Below are 21,446 nucleotides of genomic sequence, written 5' to 3' on the forward strand. Positions count from 1 at the left end.
CTATGCAGGTGATATGTACCATGAAGTATGTAAGTTATAACTTAACAAGTTTTATGGTACCTTAGTGGAATCAACATGTACTTGTTTTGTTTTATTTACAATATGCACAAAATATTAAACTAAGTAACTAACTCATGGCTTGATAAAGCTTATGTACCCAAATGCTAAATAATATCTTGGAAGACAGCAAACATACGTCCAAATATATGATAAATGATATCAAATTCAGTAAAAAAAAAAAAAGTGCATTATGTCATTACCTTGTTTCCCATGTATCCCATGATAAGACTAACTCCAGCTTGAGAAACTAAGAACATGCCTTCTAAGCTTTCTTTGCACCCAAATAGACACATATATTAATATTCCTACCATCTGCATACTCACAAACCTAACATACTTAGGATGTGATTTCGCACTTCCTATTCCATTAACTTCTCTGTCAGTCGGTGTCGGTGATTTGGAAAAAGTATTATTTTCTTCATCAGATATGTCAAACAAGGGAATCTAATACTTAAGGCAACATTTCTTGTTGCTTTTCACTCCATGAAAAACTCAAATTTCCAGAACTTCGGTGAGAACGTTTCATTCCATAACCATACAATGAAACATTATCTATCAAATTAAATCCTATTCTAGCTGAGCTGCTTAGTACTCTATGCATTTTCGGATTGGAATCAATATTGTGGATTGCATCTAGTGGAAGTTCAGGTCAATCAAGTATAGTTTTAAAATCAATGTCATATATACCAATTATGTCATGAAAATTCTTCTCTATACCAATTATGTTTTCCCTTCCTTCTTTTTTTTTTTTTTTTATCTCATCCTCATTGTCTAAATTTTTATCAATAACACTAAGATCAATAAGTAAAAGTATGAAATCACACCTTTTCTTGTTAAGACTAAGATCTAACTCACTGTACACGAAAAAATTTGAACTAGAATTGAAGGGCTTTACCCCATGGAGAGCCCTTCCTGAAATTCACGAAGGCCAAGGATAAACCAAGGCCTAAGAGGGGGTTCGGAAATAGTTTTCAACCAGCAATAGACGCGCCTTGGTTAGAACCTCATTAGCTGCGTCATTGCCCCAAGTGCAAAGATAGTGTCTCATGTGCTAAGCTCAGCTATTTATAATATATGAAATAAATGTTGTTTAAGAAGTTGGCGATGTGGGACATATTTGTAGTCATCGGAAACTTCAAAATATGTTCAATCCTTACATTATCGCTTGGCAAGTAGGGTTGGGAATAGGCCAGGTCAGCCTACAAGGGCCTACATCCTGACCTGTTTAAGCCTGACCTGTTTATGAAAAAGGCTAGGCTTAGGCTTTTGAAAAAGCCTATTTAAGTAAGAGTATTACTTTTCCCACCCTATGTCTTTCCTCGCGCGCCCTATTTTTTTTTCTTCCAATTTTACCGCTGGTCCGGATTTCGTATTCCGGAACGTATTGTTAGTATTCTTCAGATGTTTCCGGATTTTAAAATCCGGAATAATATTTTAGCAGAACTTTTGCAATTTTAACCTCTACAATTCGTAAAATAAAATGCGAATAAAATAAAAAACAGAAATAAAAAGACACAAACATAAAAACAACTCATTTTATTAATATATGAACAATACATTACAATAATTTTCAAGCTTTTTAAGCTTATTACATAAGATCCTAGCCTAACCACTGCTATGTGATAGGACATAGCAGTAGCTTGGCTATTGGAGGAAAACCGGAGGAGGAGGGAAGAGGAGGGCGGGAAGAAGAAACAAATGCCCCTGAGGGAGGTGGGGGGGGGGGGGGTGCTCAGACTTACGCCCAGACAGGCGAAGCTAAGAACTACACTGACCCACATGACCCTCAGATGAACCGCCCTTCGTTGCAGCGCAGTTCCATCCTCATTGACCGTTCACACAAACCCTGAAAGTTTTCAACGAGGCCCTTATCTATGAAAGGCCAACGATGGAAAACCATGGTTGTAGAAGGAAGAAGAGGAGGAGAGGGATGGTGTGAGAAATGGTGGGGTTTGGAAGAGTATTTATAGGGAGGGGTGGGTGAAAAATGGTTGGGAAGCCATAAATGCAGTCAAAAAACGTGGTAAAACACGTTTTTTTGACTTGACCACTGTCAAAAACATGTGGTGCAGACCACCGGCCATGACACTGAGGCGTTCCAGAATATACAATCCGGAATGCACCTTTGGTTTCCGGAATATACTTTCCGGATTAATGCGATTATGGTGAACGAGGGAAAAGTTGGCACTTCTTTGTAGGGCTAATGACATTCCGGAATGTATAATCCGGAATGATTCAGCACTTTTGAAAGAGAGCCATCAATTTGGGTTTGGACGGTTACAACCACTAACACGTTTTCATTGACTGTATTAATGACCTAGGACTTGTTTTAGGCTATAAATAGGCTTCCATCTTCAACAAATACCTTCATTCTTCACTCCACCTCTTTTCTTCCATTCTCTTCAAATTTTTTAAGTTTTGTAGGAGTGTTTGTGGTGTCATGGTCATTGTTGACCGTTCCTATGAACCCTGCAATTGCATTGCAGCTTGTGTGGGGTTCATATAACGGTCAACAGAGACGCTTGACATCAAAGAAAGACACAAAATATTCATATCGTTTTTGTTCGGATTTAATTTTCCGGAAATCTCTTCATCTCTTTTCTTCAATTTTCTTCAAATGTTTTTAGTTTTTTAGGGGTGTCGGTGGTGTCATGGTCATTGTTGACCGTTCATATGAACCCTGCAATAGCATTTCAGCTTGTGTGGGGTTCATATAACGGTCAACAGAGACCCTTGACATCAAAGAAAGACACAAAAAAGCGCACAACATCTGGTCCGGATTTTATGTTCCGGAAGTAACTAACAATCTGGTTCGGAAAACATAATCCGGACCAGGGGTATTTTTGGAATTTTTACATGGCGCGCGAGAAGGCAGTAGGGTGGGAAAAGTAATACTCTTTAAGTAAATAGGCCAGGCTTAGGCTATCAAAAAAGCCTACGAAGTCTGATAGGCCGGCCTATTTATGCATATTATTAAAATTTATTTTTTTGTATTAAAATATATTTTATATTAAACATAAAAATCAAGAAACAAACTCAAATAATAGACTTTTTAAATAGGCTTTAAGGCCTTATAGTGATAGAGAGGCCTTATAGTGAAATAGACTTTAAGATCAATTAGGCCTATTTAAAAGTAGATAAAATTGAATATTTAATAACTTTAATATAAAATAGACCTGTAAATAGGCTTTCAGGTCAGACCAGACTTTTAAATAGGCCAGAACAGGCCAAAAAAATAGGTCTATGAAAGGAAGGTTGCTTTTTTGACAATGAAAGTTTCCTATTGACACGTGGAAATGACCAAATTACCCCCATCGGTTGTTAACAACCGCTCTGCAAACCGGCGGTAGTTAACTGCCACTGACACTCAGCGGTAGTTAACTACCACTAGAAACTTGCTTTTTTCTCTCACCAGCCGCTGGCACTCAGTGTTGGATATGAAAATTGCTTTTTTCTCTCGCCATATTCTTTTTTGTTCCCTCTATCCCCTCCATTCATCATCTTCTTCTGTTTCAATTAATATGTGGAGAGCTTTATGGCCAAATTGCATAATCATAAGTGATCAAATTAATTGAAAAGGTAAAGGATCATCTTCTTCAACCACTTCATCTTCTTCTTCTTCTCACCACATATATCCAGATTTGGCAGAATCAAATTGCATTGCACTTTATTTTTTTACTGTCAAATTGCATCACAAAATCAGTAATTAATTATGTTATTTCAACTTGTTAATTAAATATGAAAAGAAAAATACTGTAAAAAAGAATGAAAAAATCATATTTTTTTTAGCAATGAAAGAATCATATTGCTGCAAAAAACAACAGAAGGAGAAGAGGCTAGAGAGAACAGAGATGGGAGGGATAGATTGTTGGTGGAGAAGGTCAAAAGAATGAAATAAAGGATACTATAATTGCTAATAATGTCAAATTAGAACAAGAAATTGTTAGGTCAGAGATGGTGGAAGAGCCATCATCGAAAATGGATGTCCCTGTTAGCGATGAATCACATTCAATGGATGTTGAAGAGCTAGACGAGAAAAAGGCATCTGCAGAGGAAAATGACAGTAACAACAGAAGTCCAGACATGAACAAGACCAATATCAGATCTAGCGGTAGTTAACTACCGCTGAGTGTCCAGCGGCAGTTAACTACAGGCGCTTTAATTAGGCGCCGTTAACTACCGTGGGGGTAATTTGGTCATTTCCATGTGTCAATAGGAAGTATTCTAAGTCAAAAAAGCAATGTTCCTATGAAAGGCCATAAGCCAAGCTCAGGCCTGCAAAAAAATTCGTAGGTCAGGCCCAGGCCTATCAAAGCCATTCTCATCCCAATTAGCAAGGTTTAGCCATAAGAAGTAGTTGTTCAAGTCAAGAAATATTTTCTTATTTATGTGATTAGGTATTGTGTCATAATGTGGGAATTCTCTTCAACAAAAATTGTATTGACTTGCTATAAAATTCAAGCAACTGAGCCATCATAGTGGAATACAAAAAGTTGTTACGTCTCACAGACCTAACCGGATTATTGCACTTGACTTAAACACACAAAAATAAACACCAGGCAATGAATTTAACAAAAAGGAAATGTTAACTTATGCCCTTGAGGCATAAGTTAAAAAGGCTAAATGTAGAAAAAAATCTTGGAAATTGTGCATTCAATGTATTAAAAGTTTCAAAAGTTGTATTTATAATATAAAAGTTGCTTTGACTTTCCATTTTAAGCTCCTTAACTTGTGCCCTTAGGACACAAGTTAACATGACCCTTAACAAAATGATGTTAATATGTTGATTTTTAATTTGTTATAGCATTCGCAGGAGGTGAGAATATAACTCTATTTTTTTTTTAATGAAAACTAACTTTTTTTTTTGACAAAAACAAAATGATATTCATTCATCCAAATTGAGAGATTACATCATTCAACACCGCTAAAAACGTAAAGGATGAATCTGCGAACAAACTCATAGCATCCAAGTTAATAGCATATAACGACATAATGCCTACAAAAATATATGATAAAATTAAAGTGACCTGGATATCCATGGCCTCTGGATCTGCAACGTTGACGCCCAAATCTTTGGTTGAATAATCGATCTTTCAAGATGAATCAAATGAACACTGCAAGAAAATGGGAAATCAAACAGCGCCGCACAAGACGACGAACAACAAACCACCACACTTAGATGATGAAATCACAAAGAAAAAACCTAGATCTATGTAAAAATCATTTATTTAGATTGAAATTGAGAGAAAAAGATGAAGAGGGGGTGATTTCAGGTCATAAATTGACATAAAAACACCCCTCAATGAAAAAACTGGAAGAGAGAGAAAACTTAGAGAGAGAAAACTAGGGCCAACTTGTTGAAGAAGGATTGGGAAGAGTGATTGCAATCTAATGAAAACTAACTTATCTCATATCATTTATAATAATCAGCCATAAATATAGCCACACCCTTTCTAACTATGTGGGTACCACTAAGATAATTTTTTGTAGTTGACATGTTTATTTATGTGGGTACCACTAAGATAATTTTTTGTAGTGAAATGGGCATCCATCTTTTCATATTACTCCCTCCGTCCCAATTTAGTTGACCCCTTAGCTCATTTCACACAGATTAAGAAAAATGTATAAATAAAGGGGAAAGTGGAATATATTGTATTGGGAATGATAAAAGTAGTACTCCCTCCGTTTCAAAATACATGTCCAAGTCAACCACTTCACATATGCCAATGCACAATTTTGACCGTTAATATCTTTAATTATCTAAAGTAAAAAATTATAAAAATTTAATATTTTGAAAATATTTGTCGAGACAAATCAAACAACATCTTACATGCTAATATTTGAATTTATACATTGGTTAAAAAGTATGGTCAAAGTAAGTCAAGTGAATAGTGCACATTGCAAAAAGTGGACATGTATTTTGAAACGGAGGGAGTATTATTTAGTGTTATATTGTATTGGGAATGATGAAAGTTGTATTGAAAATTGAAATGGGTCAGTTAATTTGGGACACTTTTTTTTAGAAAATGGGTCAGTTATTCCGGGACGGAGGGAGTATGTGTTTGGTGGAATGTCCCAACAATGAGTGGTTATTTTGGATAAAAAGATATAAGAAAAAACACATTGTACCAATATCAATTTTTGCAAGCTCTCTCTATTTTTTTTTGTTGGTATTCTCAACAAAATTTGATTTTAATCTCTAAAATTAAAATCATGATGTTTTCGTCTTTTCAAAATTTCCGGTTTTTGTTTTTTGTCCTTAATAAACATAATATTGATCTTTCCTTGAATTTTCTTTATCATAAATATGGACATACAAGAGTTGGATATTATAGATGATCAGAACATCAACACAACTTGAACATAAATGAGAGTCATAACTTTTATATTAATATGAACACAAACTGACCATTAATCAGAGGCAAAAAATGAAACGGAAAATTATCAGAAGATGGAATATCTAATTTTTTTTAATTTTAGGTTCTAATATATATATTTTTAGGGGCAAGAAAATTATTTAACCATATTCATTAAATAAAATATAGAAACACAATTAATATCATTACTTTTAAATAAATAAAAAAATCAATTTTGAATATTAGATAAATCACACACACTTGATTTTTTTTTATTCTCATGAATTAAACAAAACTCTTATAGGATGGGTACATTTCAATCATAACTAACACCACTAACTACTTCATATATTAAACATGATTCTTGTAATGATGCATGTTAAATTCTCAGAGGATAATGACTAAAAACTGTAGTAATCTTTTTTTGGTTACAAAAACTGTAGTGATCTCAAACATCTAACTTGGTTATTCGTAGTCGATATTTTTATTTTTGAAGTTAAACTAAAATTGATAATTTTACTTGTACTAAAAATTTTTGATAATTTTACCTATAATATAGAAATTTAAGTGTTATCAATATTAATTAAATAAAAAATAAAATCACAATTAATATCATTACTTTTAAATTAAAAATCAATTTCAAATATTATATAAATCACACAAAATTGATTTTCTCCCATTCTTCAAAGGTAAATACTACTCTTATAGAGTCATACATTTCAATCATAAATAACATCGTCAACTACTTTATGCATTAATTACGAGTCTTGCAGTCATGCATATCGTGTCAAAATGAATATTATATATGTTAAAAATATAAATGGTTTTAAGTTTTAATTTGTATTACATTTGTTGGTCTCGCATTTTTCATCTTCTATTATTCTGGATTCTTCTTTTTGAACACACACGTAAAAATAAAAGTGCAACTAATATTAATTAAATTTTGTGCTACTTTTCTTTTACAAGAAATTTTGTGCTTCTTATAATTTAGAAATTTAATTGTTATGAATATTAATCAAATAAAAACACAACTAATATTGCTACCTTTAAATTAAAAAATCATTTCGAATGGCCCGTTTGTTTGAGATTTTTTGACAGAAAAAAATTATCTTATAATTAAAAAATCACTTTTTATTTTTATTTTTGTAGTGTTTGTTTCGGATTATACAAAAATTCATTTTTAGCCTCAATATAAAAGCTATTTCTAGTAGCTTTTTCAAAATTTATTTTTTTCTAAAATCAAAGAACTCAAGTGAAAGAGCTTTAAATCTTTTTTTTTCTTATGAAGGAAGCTTTAATTCTTTAAAAAAATGATTTTTATGATAGTAAACAAACATAAATAACTTCAATTTTTTTTTTTTTAATCTCTAGATTCTTTTTCCAAATTTTTTTTTAAAGTTGAAACAAATGAACCCAATATTAATAACACACAGTTGATTTCCCCCAAATTTTAATGAGTTAAAAATTATTCTTATAGAGATTAGAGTAACATGTTTCAATCACAAATAACACCATCAACTGTGTTTTTATATTTTGTATGAATCTTGTAATAATGCATGTCATGTAAAAATTGGAATTATATATATGTCAAAAATTTAAAACGATCGTAAGTTTTAATTTGTATTGCATATATGTATTATATATCTTCATAATTGCTGCCTCAACTACATTATGAAGTTTGGGTTAGTTTGGGAGGGGATTTTTTTTTCTTCAGGCAAAATATAAATAAGATTAAAATAAAGAGGAAGTACAAGACTGAGGGACATGAACCTGACTCAGTAAACCATAAAGAATAAACAACCGTAAAAGGTAAAAAGCAAAACTCAAAACACCAACTATCACTGATAATCCAGCGCAAGCAGACGTGAAACCGAATTGCAAAAAACGTAGAGATGGTGTTTAGAGCATCTAAATAGGCGTATCAATCGTCTAGCAACACATAAATGATCCAAGTTCCAACAACTCACTATACAAGAAGTCATAAACACCCTTTCGGGTTGAACCAATCCAATCGTTGTCCAGATCGAGGGATGAAAAAATGACGGAATTATAGCTCAATCTATCGATGGCTCGTGAAGCAGCATATACAATTCTCAATGAACGATAACTACCAATAGAGCATCTACGCACATAGCCCTTTTGAGCTACATAAGATAAACACACGATTTGTTGAACCTAGATCAAGATGCATCCAACAAATTCACGCACCAGTGAACAAAACTCAGATCCTATGCAAACAGATAAACCAATCACTACCGTAGTGTGTGCACATGCAAATATAGAAAATGGGAATGTGGTCAGAGAAGTTGGTTTACAGGCCCAAACAAACTAACAACCCATTTTCCCAAAACTGAAATATAAAGAACAACGACAACAACAAATGACCCATCAAAATACTTATTTATTTGTTTGATTATATGACCAGATCTATATTCTTAAAAAATTTATATTTATTCTATATTACTTTGTTCTTTGATTAAATTCTGGGAATTAAGAGTGTGTAAAGTCTAAAAATTGTAATTGTCTTTATTTTTTGCCAAAAATATCTTAATATAAAATTATAATATTTAGTTTGAAAATTCTTTATGGCATAAAATTCTTTATGGCGCAAATCAAATCTTTGAACCAGAAGCATTATCTATCAAACTAAATCCAATCATGTCAAAATCTTTATGGCATGCAAATCAAAACTTTAAACCATACAATACAATGAAGCATTATCTATCAAACTAAATCCAATCATGTCAAAATCTTTATGGCATGCAAATCAAAACTTTGAACCATACAATACAATGAAGCATTCTATCAAACTAAATCCAATCATGTCAAAATCTTTATGGCATAAAAATCAAAACTTTGAACCAATTTAATCAAAGAACAGAATAAATATAAAAAATTTAAGAATGGTCAAATAAACAAACATTTTGATGGATCATTTGTTGTTGTCGCTGTTTTTTATGTTTTGGTTTTATGTTTTGGTTTGGGGCAAATGAGTTGTTAGTCTGTTTGGGCTATAAGCCAATTTCTTTAACCATACCCCCTCCATAAGCATTAGTGGTGTTCGCGGTGCAGTTTGTTTCGGTTTTGAGGGTAAGAGTCATCCGAACCGCAAGAAAAAAAAGCATGCAGTTTGGTTTGGTTCGGTTGACTTTAAAAATAAAATCCGAACCAAACCAATGCGGTTTGGATTGGATCGGTTGATGCGGTTTTTTTTCGTGACGATACAATTTTTTGTTTCCAACATTAAAATCAAGTTAAAAAGCTGAAACACAACATATTTTCAACAATATTTTAAATTTCATCAAATATTACAATTTCATTTTCATTTTACAATGTTTTCAACAACATAGACCAAGTTAAAAACATGGACAAAACGTAATCCTATTTTGTAAGAAATGCAAAAGACTAAGATTTTATCATTCTATAAAATTTCAAGTAGCACATAAATATGTTTTTTAAATGAAAACTAATTATAGCTTACTCTACGCAGTTTCGGATTGGAATCAATATTGTGGATTGCATCTAATGGAAGTTTAGGTCAATCAAGAATAGTTTTAAGATCAATGTCATATATATGTTCCTCAATTGATTTTTTTTTTCTTCTATACCAATTATGTTTTTCTCTTCCTTATTTTTATTTTATCTCATCCTCATTGTCTAAATTTTTATTTAGTCCTCATCTACCATGTCAAGTGGATTAATTTGTAGATCAAAGGAAGAATTTGTTCTAATAGGGCACTATAGCTTTTCTGTTTAGTTTTGGGTTTAGATGAATTGTTTAGAGTTCCTAGAATGAAATGGAACTTCTAGGGCTTTACCACTGAAGTGGAAGAAATAGTCACAAGAAAGGGGGTTTGAATTGTGACCCTTTTTAATTTTAATTCTGAAAGAAAATAATTACTCAAGAAAATTCTTGGTAAGGGTTAAGCAGGTAATAATATAACTTAAATAAATAACTAAGTAATAAATGAACAGGACCAGAGATCTCTGGATTATATAACTGAAATGAATAAAGTAATACAAGGACCAGAAGATTCTGGAATGAGTAACTGAAATAAATAAAGCAGTAAAGTGACCAGAGTACTCTGGATATATAACTGAAATAAATAAAGCAATAAAATGACCAGAGAACTCTGGATATATAACTGAAATAAATAAAGCGATAAAGTTGGATATATAACTGAAATAAATAAAGCAATAAAGTGACCAGAGAACTCTGGATATATAACTGAAATAAATAAAGCGATAAAGTGACCAGAGAACTCTGGATATATAACTGAAATAAATAAAGCAATAAAGTGACCAGAGAACTCTGGATATATGACTAGAATAAATAAAGCAATAGAAGGACCAGAGAACTCTGGAAAGTTAGTTAGAAGTGATAGTGTGTGTATATAGTGTAAAAATAAAAGAGAAAGAGAAGGAGAAAGAGAAAGAAGAATAACACATGAGAGTTATCCTGATTCACCAAACCCGACTACTTTCAGTCCCCACACTTCGTGTGAGATTATCCACTATAGTATACAGTTGGTAGAAACTTCTAACCAACACTATAAAGTCTTGATCACACCAGATCAGTCCAGTACACCTGTATTATCAACCTCAGCAGGCTTCTACAATTCTTGATCACACAAGAAAGGTTGGAACTTTTCTATCTCAAACTATTAAGCCCAATAGACTTGAGATCTAGGTTTCTCTTTGTAGGATGATTGTTTGGATCTTTCGTCTCAAACAAAAATATTGTAGGATGTTGTTTGGATCTTTGCGTCTCAAACAAACTATCCTTTTACAAATACAAACTCAAAAAGATGTTCTCAATTAAATGAGATAAAGATAAAATATAGTGAAAGATTATGGAGTTTGCTTTGTGTTTGTTGAAAAATTGATGAAGAGATTGATTTCTTTAGATTTGAGAGAGAGAGATATCAAAGCTTTTTTCAAAACTCTTGCTTTTAACCTTCATAGCCTTCCTCTATTTATAGGAATGAGAGACTTGCTGCCCACTGCATAAAAGAGCTGTTGGGACACGTTTTTCTATGTAGAATGTGCTTCCTTTAGTTGCTTGGAGAGAAAGCATGAAATTTTGCACTTGCAGAACATTCTCCAGAACGTTCTCTGCATGCAGCTAGACTTGAGAAATATTTGACACGCTTTTGCTAGCTGTAATGAGTTGTAAAAGTGCAACATGTTGTTCTCTTGTAGAAGCTTGGAGGCCACTTATGATGATGTAATCTTGATGTCATTGCATGATGTCATAAGATGATGTCTTTGATGATGTCATATGGCAGTAACTTTGGAGACATATTCCTTAATGGGCTTTGCTTCAAATGGATCAAAAATCATTAAGACCCAAGACAAATTCTTGTATTGGAGTTATGTCATGCTTTCTATTTTGATGACTTGTCTTTTGACGAGAATTATTTATTTGCTTTGTGAACAGTGACCAGAACGTTCTCCATATTATTCTCACTGAAACATTCTCACAAAACACATTAGTGGATAACAAAATAATAATTGTAATATTTTTGTTATCTTTTAAAACATCAAATGAGGATGTTTTCTTCACTTTGTATGACAAGAATGAAATTTGTAGGAACATGAGAAACCTTTCTCAAAGTCAAAATTCCTTTGATTGATTTCTATCCTTCAAATCATATCTTGAATAGTGATGTAAGATTCTTGGACCATCATAAATCTTTTATGATATAATCTCCAAGCATATGATCATGAATTTTCTTCTTTGATATCAATATCATTAATGAATGACTTGATAAATAATTTATTCATGAATTGGTTTCTCTTCAAAGTTGATTTCAATCATTTTGATGAAATGATGAGAATAATTTCAAGTGTAATATGAATCCTCATCATGAGAACATTCTTTCATCAGAGTTGATAATGTTCTCTTCTATATGAGATGACAATACATTCTCAGTTAATTAACCTTGAATTAATTTGTTGATGATGTGATTTATCTCAATGTTTCTTCTCCATTGAGTATCTTTGAGATGTTTTAGTTTTAGGCATGCATTCAATCATTCTCTTGAATGAAACTTTTGTGCCTTTTCCTTAAACTCTTTTAGAAGATATTTGAAGATCATTCCTTTCAAATATTAACCCTTTATTCCTCGAATCTTTAAGGCTTTGTTGAAAACCATGTGGTGATGAGGATGAGTCAATTGATCATAAACTTCATCTTCTTGTTGAATCTTCAATCAACACTCATTTGATTCAAACAATATTCTTTTTATATCTTCTTTGAGATTGTGATACTACTGTTTTGGTATTCTTTCAATGAGTATATACATGCACTTGTAAGAGACTTCTTTCTTGTCAACTTCTGTGAAAAAACTCAAGTGCAAACATTAGTAGATCACCATTCATAAAACTTAGTGTTTATTCCATAAGGTTTGTTATCATTAAAACATTCATTAAAAAGATTTTTGTTTCAACAACCATGTGGGGAGTCCTTCTAGAAATTCTCGAAGGCCAAAGATAAACCTAAGCCTAACTAAGGGGGGGTTTGGAAATAGTTTTCAACCAACAATAGACACGCTTTGGTTATAACCTCAATAGTTGCGTCATTACCCCAAGCACAAAGATGCTTTCTTCTTCACCAAGCTCAGCTAATTATAATATATGAAATACATATTGTTTAATAAGTTGGCGATGTGGGACATATTTGTTGTCACTGAAAACTTCAAAATATGTTCAATCCTTACATTATCGCTATGCAAGGTTTAGCCATAAGAAGTAATTGTTCAAATATTTTCTTATTTATGTCATTAGGTGTTGTGTCATAGCGTGGGAATTATCTTCAACAAAAATTGTATTGTCTTACTATAAAATTCAAGCAACCAAGCCATCATAGTGGAATACAAAAGGTTTCCCTTTATATTATGACGTTGTTACGTCGCATAGATTTAACCGGATTATTGCCACTTGACTTAAGCGCACAAAAGTACAGTAAACACTAGGCAATGGATTTAAAAAAGATGATTTTAACATGTTGGTTTTTAATTTGTTATAATATTTGCAGGAGGTGAAAATATAACCCTTTTTTTTAATGAAAACAAATTTATCTCATATCATTCATAATAATCAGCCGTAGATATAACCACCCTTTGCTAACTCATGGGCCATTACATTGGTGTGTATCCTCTTAAACTCTACCAACGAGTTTGGATATAATTCATTCAATAAAGTAATACAATCTCGAGCTATGAAACCAAAATAAGTAAAATCCTCATCCGATTTATTAAAGAATATCTCCCTCACTCCTTAGGTCCTTCACTCCAGCAACCGAACGAGCATTATATCTCCCTCCACCCCCTTCATTTTAAAGCAAGTTGAACTTACCCCTTTGTTATTGGATCCTAAAACTGAACGCTCTCGCCAGTAGCCAACGGACAAAGGTATACATTGTACCAATACCAATTTCTGCAAATTCTCATTTTCTTTTATGGTATTCTCAACAAATGATCGGTTTTGATAGCCCTTATAGTCGAAATGTGCTTGCATTAGTGAAAAATTTGAGTTGTAACTGGATAAATCTAAAGATTGCGGTTTCTCTGCTCTTTGTAGTCATTTACTATGGATGGAAAACTTTTTAGTTGTTGGTTAGGTATTAGACGTGGTTTTAGTGCCAAGTTGAAAATTTAACTTTAAAAAATATGCAAGTGACACATAAATGACATATATATTCCAATTATATCCTTAAAAAGAGAACAAGGGATTTTGGGTTAAATTTTTTATTATTCCAATTATATCCTTAAAAAAAGAATAAGGGATTTTGGGTTAAATTTTTTATTATTCCAATTATATCCTTTAAAAAATTTCCTATAATAATGTTATTTTAAAGAAAGATCATATAATAATGTTATAATATTATTGATGTAATTAAAAAAAAGTTAAGAATTTTTGTTATATTTGTTATATTATTGTTGTCATTGAAATAGATAAATATGGTTTGTTGTGTATAGTACATACTTATAATTTTAATCCATATAAAAAAAATTATATAAAATATCAATTGTAATTTACACATAAGATTTCTATAAAATATTGTTCATAATCTACACGTGTTAGCACAATAAGAAGAGCGGAAAGACGGGGACTCGTGCCTGTCTTTCCATAACAAACTTTTTAACAAAAAAAAACCTCATATTAGAGCAAGCAAAGTAGAAAAGTAAGCAGCATCCACCAACATCGTCAAACTCAACCCCAGATTAAACACCTTACTCATCATTAACCGTAATCTAACTTAGATTATTTTAACCTCCACCTAATTCAACATTGTCCCCACCTCCACTTTTAGCAATATTTGTTTCCATAATATTTCGATATGCAACAAGATAACTTGGTCGATGAAAGAAGAAGAAGAAAATATCGTCAACGAAGGTGAGTGTGACCCAAATTCTTCTATCTTTGGTGAGAATGAGAGCCTTGTTTTTAAATTGAGAGTGATATCGAAAAAGAAAATAGTGCTCTAAGTTTTTTCCTTTCAATTTTTTTTTAATTTGAGGTTTTTTTGGTTTTTTTTTTCAAAAAAACTCATGAACTCATAGACTCGCGAGTCTATGCGAGTTTGTACGAGTCTACATGAGTCTACCACAAAAATGATTCTATGTGCGATTCCACTCGTTTTTACTTTCTAGACTCGTAAACTTGTACGAATCTACAAGTCTACTCGTGAGTTTGACAACCATGAAAAAATATATACTTTTTCGGTAGAATGATAAGCAGGGCCGGACCCTAGGGGGTGCAAGTAGCGCTACTGAACCGGGCCTCCAAAATTTGGGGGCCCAATATATTTTTTTTTTATTTGTAACATGATTGTAAAATAGGAATATATATTAATAACGTTGTAAAACTTAGGATGGTGCAGAAGCGGCCTAGTGGCAGTGTATTGTGTACATTGTGTAAAAAGCGTTGAGGTCATGGGTTCGTTCAACTCTCTTCATTCAATTTTTTTTTTTACCTCTCATTAATTTTTTTCCCAGCATATAATACAACCAAAATACTCATATGTCCTCCATATTCTCTATTATATCCTTAATTCAGTTCACTGCTCAACCTATTAAACTACATCTTTACAAATAAAAACACTATTTTTTTTATTATTTTAGAGCACTTGTAATTTTGGGCACATAATAATCGTATAAAATAGCAAAGTTTAACAGCAAACATTATAATTATCCTCTCAAAAAATAAAATAAAACAAATAATATAATTTTTTTTCTCTTTTAAAAAGATACATATTTTTATCAGGGGCCTCTCTTGTTTATGAGAACCGAGCCTCCATTTTCCTAAGAACGACCCTGATGATAAGAAAAAAAGGGAAATAAACAGGAACACTAGGAGCAAGGTTTGGTCCAGGCATCAAGCTTCAACACTCTTTCCAATTTCCATGAAGGGATCTGGCAATAGGTCACACCTAATCTTGAAGAGCATTCACGTTTGACAAAGAAATTCGTGCAATAATTCTATCAAAGAAATATATATTAAAGAGTTTCAACTGAAGTAATAATATGTCATAAATTTGAAATGTACAATGGACTATCACTCTATCTGTAATAACCAAAAGTATATATTTCCTATACAAAAGTTCTCATGAATTGGAATCTGGATATAGTACAGTCGAAGAGAGAAATACGACGATGGAATGGAACTATATTTATCATTGATGATATGTTCCTATACCTTAATCTTTGTTTGGTATATCTATTGATATGACAAGTCCTCATCCTCATCCTCTTTAAGGAAAACATCAGGATGTACAACTGCACTTGCGAAATTTATAGCTCGGTGTAACTTCCAGTGGTCAATTACTTCAACATCAACCAAGAAGATTGAACTAACTGGTCGATGATCTGAGAGCTTATTTTCTGCACTCTGATACTTAAGTTGCTTTATTCCTTTTCCGAGCCACAATATGCGATCACACCTGCATAATCTTACGCATAATTATAGTGTCTAATTCATGCAACAACAAAACATTCACATGCTTGCACTTACCATGCCGGAGCTCTCCTTTTTTCACCTTCTTGTATGTTCTCACCCACATGTTTATCAGAGTTAAATTCATATTTGTAGGTGGGTGGGAAGTTTATCGACCCCTCTTTCCATCCCTCAAATACATGTCCCTTACATAATTCATTGCTTAACTGCAGATTAAGCGAAGTAATTAGAAATCCTCAAGGATCATGGAAAACAATTATATGTAGACATTTGAATCCAAGTTTGGTATTAACACTTGCAACCACTTTGGAAACTCTAGACTTAGGCCTAGATAAAAATTAGAATATATCATATTGGAGACTTCAAGTTTCATGTTTCTCACCTGATCGAATTTCATGAGCTCGTTCCACTTCTTTAGATCTACTAGCTTTCGAATCTCACCATCCGACATATTGATACGATAATTCAAATCCCCGAACCAGAAAATTTGACTGTTAGCAAAAAGCAAGTCATAAATGAATCCAAAATCTTCATTCACAATACTGATAAGCAATATATCTTAATAAAAAAGATAAAATTAAGTGAACATGCAACTTGCGATCGAGATCGAATTCATTCATTATGGTTGTTTAACAAAATGTTTGAAAATTAAAATCCTTTAATTACTTTTCATCTGTACATTTTTCTAAAAGCTATTTGTTTTTGTTAAGCTCCAAGATGATTGTCAAGGATAATTTGTAAAGTAAACCAAAACAGCTGGCTTACTCATGTGATGGAATTTTCTGTGGTTGATCTGTATCAAAGACTGATGAGAAACGAGTGCGTTGTAGAATTTCATGAACATCTGAGTTTCGTCTTTGTTCAGCTCCATCTTTCTGACCTGAAGCCAGATGGGAACAAACAAAGCACATACGTGACTGAAAAACAGACATGCTAACTGAAACAGACCCCTGCATCAGTAATATTTTGTTACCACATATATGAAGGTTAAAATGAGCATGTTAATACTATAAATAAATGCACACATATAACGAGTCTTCTTATGATCAACATATAAAATTGCAGATTGATATACACTATCGATGGATTTTAGTCTTTGAATCAAGATCAAATGATTTGTATTTGAAAATCTTATTTAGTGAATCAAATATGAGATATACAATCTTAACCTAATGACCGAGATCTATCGTCTATAAGATATTTTGATCACATGCAATTTGTGAACAAGTACCCTAAACATTTTATGGTACCTTTGTTAACATTTGATGTGAAACTCATAGGTAGCACATAACACATGAACAAACCTATTTTGTTCAATTCTCTTTCGGTTTCATCCATTTTATGGAATCAACATGACCTTAATTTTGTTCTATATAAAAATGCACAAAACATAGCACAATCCTCAAGGTTTGTTAAAACTTATGTACCAAGCTACCTTAATATCCTTGAAGACATTAAATATACACGTATACTATGATAAATAATGTTAAATTCAATATAAAAAAGGTGCAAGGTTACCTTGTTTCCCATGTAGCCCATAAGACCAACACCAACTTGAGAAACTTTCAAATGATGAACATGCCTTCTTAGCTTTCTTTGTACCCAAACAGACACATATATTCCTACCATTTGCTTGCTAACAATCCGAACATACTTAGGATGTGATTTCACACCGATCATTCCATCAGCATCTTCATTATTCGCTAATTCAAAGAAAGTATCATTTTCTTCATCAGTTAACATGTCAGATACATCAAGAATGGAATCAAATACTTGAGGCACTATTTCCTGTTGCTTTTCGCTCCATAACAAACTCAAATTTCCAGAACTTTGGTGTAAACTTTTCATTTCAAAACCATACAAGGAAGCAGTATCTGAGGTGCTTTGTACTCTGCGCATTTTCGGAAATGAATCAACATGATGGATTGGATCTAACCGAAGTTCAGGCCAATCAAGTATAGTTTGAAGATCAATGTCATATATTTTACTCAATTGAAGATTCTTTTCTATAGAAATTATGCTTTTTATTTCTTCCTTCTTGTCTAAAGCACTATCAAGTAGATTAATTTGTGTATTAAAAGAAGAGTTTCTTCTAATTGGAGAAGGAGGGGCACTATAGCTTTTCTTTTTAGGTCCGGGTTCCGAAGATTTGTTTAGAGTTCTTCTAATGATTGCATCCCATTTTGGGATTGGTTTACTATCCTCAGCTCCAAACACATTTCCAGCATTCAATGGAACAACCTCTTGAAAACTGATAGGAACAACACATAAGAATGAATTAAAACAAATTTAAAAAATTGAACTTGAAATGTAGGGCTTTACCCCAAAGGAAGCCCTTCCAGAAATTCTCAAAGGCCAAGGATAAACCAAGGCCTAAGAGGGGGTTTGGAAATAGTTTTCAACCAGCAATAGACGCGCCTCGGTTAGAACCTCATTAGCTGCGTCATTGCCCCAAGCGCAAAGATGCTTTCTATTGTATCAAACTCAGCTTTTTATAATAGTTTGAAACATATGTTGTTTATGATATCAGCGATGTGGGACATCACATACTAACCCAATAATGTAAATATCTGATGGTTCTTCAGTACAAAGCCAACCCTCAATTTCAAGATCATTACATGGATGTTTTCCAGCAACATTCCATGTACCAATTGTTACCCTGAAAATTATCCAATTACAATTAATTTCATTAATATCTTTATAGTTAAGGACAGGTCACATGATAATAATAACAATAATATTAGCATCATACCTCACTTCCTTGGTATTTATGTATTGAGCACGCAAAGTTTCTGATTTTCTTCTTCTGTGTTGTTTCATCTCGTAGTCTTTACAAGATGTATCTGAATTACAAATATTGAAACACATATAACGATTTTAACTATGACCTCATCACGATAACAGTTAATCATTTAATTTTACAGAACAGTTATATTAATTTCATATACTTTCTCGGTTAGTCGCACGTTTGGTTTGGTGGTGTTAGTTTAGGACCTTGCAGCGTGTTTCGTTTCACCCATGTCAATTTTGGAAGACTAATTTAACTAATTAAAAAAAACATAACTTCAAAACATCTCATTTCTTTTCCAAGGAACAATTTCAGCTTCATAAAAAGCCACCATTCTAATAAGGATAATTTGATAAAGTCTTATCTCTCTCATTTAACATCTTTTCATAATACGTATGAAATGATTGTTAAAAAAAAAAAAATAAGTGTGAAATGATCAAATAGACATTCTAAGGATGGCAATGGGTATCCTATCGGTAAGGTACTATAGTGCACCTTCCCATACCCATGTTTATAAAAAAATACCCATACCCAACGCGTATCCTCGTGGGCAACAACTTTAGTGTCATACTCGCACCCATTACCCACATTTTAACTATGAAAAGACAATAAAAAACATCACAATTGAAATAAAACTATGATCTTATTTTTTTTTTTTTTAAATCAACTCATAAAATAGTACGAATCGTGGTATTTAACCAATTAAAAAACATCCAAAATATCCCTAAAAAACTGTACACAGGAGGGAACGGTTACTGTATTAAGCAGTTTTTAGATTTAGGTTTATGTTTAAATAGCTAAATTAATTAATTGTTCACAGAAAATAAATAAAGTATTTATCATATTACATAAATATGTGTATGCGGGTTGCGGAGCTGGGCATTATAATTCCCTTACTCGCGTCCATACCCACTTAAATTTGTGGGTAATTACCCGGATCCATGAAAGCAGGGTTTTACCCTACCCAATGAGGATATTTTTTACGGGTGTCCATCGGACTTGGGCCCAATTACCATCCCTATACGACACTCGTTTTAAGACGGAGGAATTTCATTGAAAATTGAAAGTGACTTGTTTTTTGGAGTCTAGTAAACTAGTGGCTAGAAATTCACCTTTTTAAGATGAATAAATAAGGTGTGTGGGGTTCAAACCCTGACTCCCCGCATATATTATGCATTGTCTCTGTCTTAAACTCAAATGTACAAAGTGACGTTTATTTTTAGAAATATTTAATTTACAAGTGTGACGAAGAGGGAGTATAAAATAGTTGGGAGGAGTGGAAAACTAATTCAAAGCATTGACATAGTCTGGAACACAATATAGCAAACAAATTTATGAATCTATACTCATAATGCATGACATGAAAGCTTATAAAGGTATAAAAAGTTAATTTAGAAAATCCTTCTCTGTAAACTAAACCAGGACAATTAGAATCACCCTCAATATAATACTAACAATTTAAAGAAAATACACTAGTAAACAATTGCTTTTTTCTGTTCTGGTTCACTCATATTAATCAAAAGAGAATATTTAATTAAAATATCTATATCCTCTCTTTCCTTCTATTCATATCTCATCAATTAAACCAACAACTAGAGAGCAATATGATGGCAAATTATATGAACAACTAAAAGGAAGGGAAAAAAGAATATATAGTGCATAATGAAGCACACACCATCATCTTCACTCTCATCAGTTTCAGTGTTAGCTTCATCTTCACTAAAATCATACACCTTTTGCTTTATATTCAACCATTTCTTCATCACTGTGGATGACCAAAACACCTGCATTAATGAAACCAAATTATAAGGTTTCAAAAATTTATATATGTATCCTCATAAAATAGAATAGAAGTTTACAAAGCATGTTAAAGCTTACCTCTGAGCGTTTTCCCCTCATTGTTTTCGTTGTGCTTCAAGTCAAAATACTATAACTCAAGTCAAAGCTAAAGCTCTTAAATATGAAAGGTGACAACTTTTAGCCACTAATTAACTAATATGTCTTCACATGTTGTAATAATTAACAAAACAAAGTGGGACATGCACTATAGAAAGAAGATACTAATAGTATAGAATAGAAAACGACAGAAATGTGTGACGTGACAATTTCAGCAAGATATCCACAACCACAAATTTCTTAAGGACAAAAAGAAAGAACAAAATAGAATACTACTAACGGTCCTCACCCAACATAACATTCTGATAATGAAACAACATGAAACATAGACAAACATACCCTCAACAGCTGATATTTTGTCCAAGGTGTTTGAAAAAAAAAAAAAA

General features: G+C 32.4%; 1 protein-coding gene and 3 non-coding genes across 4 annotated transcripts; all 4 read right to left on the reverse strand.

The window, feature by feature from the left end:
• Positions 1 to 947: 947 nt before the first annotated feature.
• Positions 948 to 1,098, reverse strand: LOC146901308 (U4 spliceosomal RNA). Its single transcript, XR_015024472.1, has one exon. It is a non-coding gene; the product is annotated as a U4 spliceosomal RNA (small nuclear RNA).
• An 11,771-nt stretch (positions 1,099 to 12,869) lies between these two features.
• LOC146901309 (U4 spliceosomal RNA) lies at positions 12,870 to 13,019 on the reverse strand. The gene has a single exon (XR_015024475.1). It is a non-coding gene; the product is annotated as a U4 spliceosomal RNA (small nuclear RNA).
• Positions 13,020 to 15,934: 2,915 nt separating this feature from the next.
• Positions 15,935 to 21,095, reverse strand: LOC146901310 (type I inositol polyphosphate 5-phosphatase 2-like). Its single transcript, XM_085732850.1, has 9 exons — positions 21,043 to 21,095; positions 20,840 to 20,948; positions 19,129 to 19,219; positions 18,931 to 19,035; positions 17,895 to 18,627; positions 17,142 to 17,326; positions 16,759 to 16,867; positions 16,434 to 16,582; positions 15,935 to 16,362 (listed from the first exon to the last, which is right to left on the reverse strand). The coding sequence occupies exons 1-9, from the start codon at positions 21,061 to 21,063 to the stop codon at positions 16,140 to 16,142; spliced, it is 1,725 nt and encodes a 574-aa protein (XP_085588976.1). The 5' UTR covers positions 21,064 to 21,095; the 3' UTR covers positions 15,935 to 16,139.
• Positions 18,691 to 18,841, reverse strand: LOC146901311 (U4 spliceosomal RNA). The gene has a single exon (XR_015024470.1). It is a non-coding gene; the product is annotated as a U4 spliceosomal RNA (small nuclear RNA).
• Positions 21,096 to 21,446: the final 351 nt, after the last annotated feature.

The sequence above is a fragment of the Medicago sativa genome, chromosome 8 (genome assembly GCF_051527215.1).
Source record: "Medicago sativa cultivar Bolivia chromosome 8, Bolivia_mono, whole genome shotgun sequence".
Taxonomy (NCBI): Eukaryota; Viridiplantae; Streptophyta; class Magnoliopsida; order Fabales; family Fabaceae; genus Medicago; species Medicago sativa.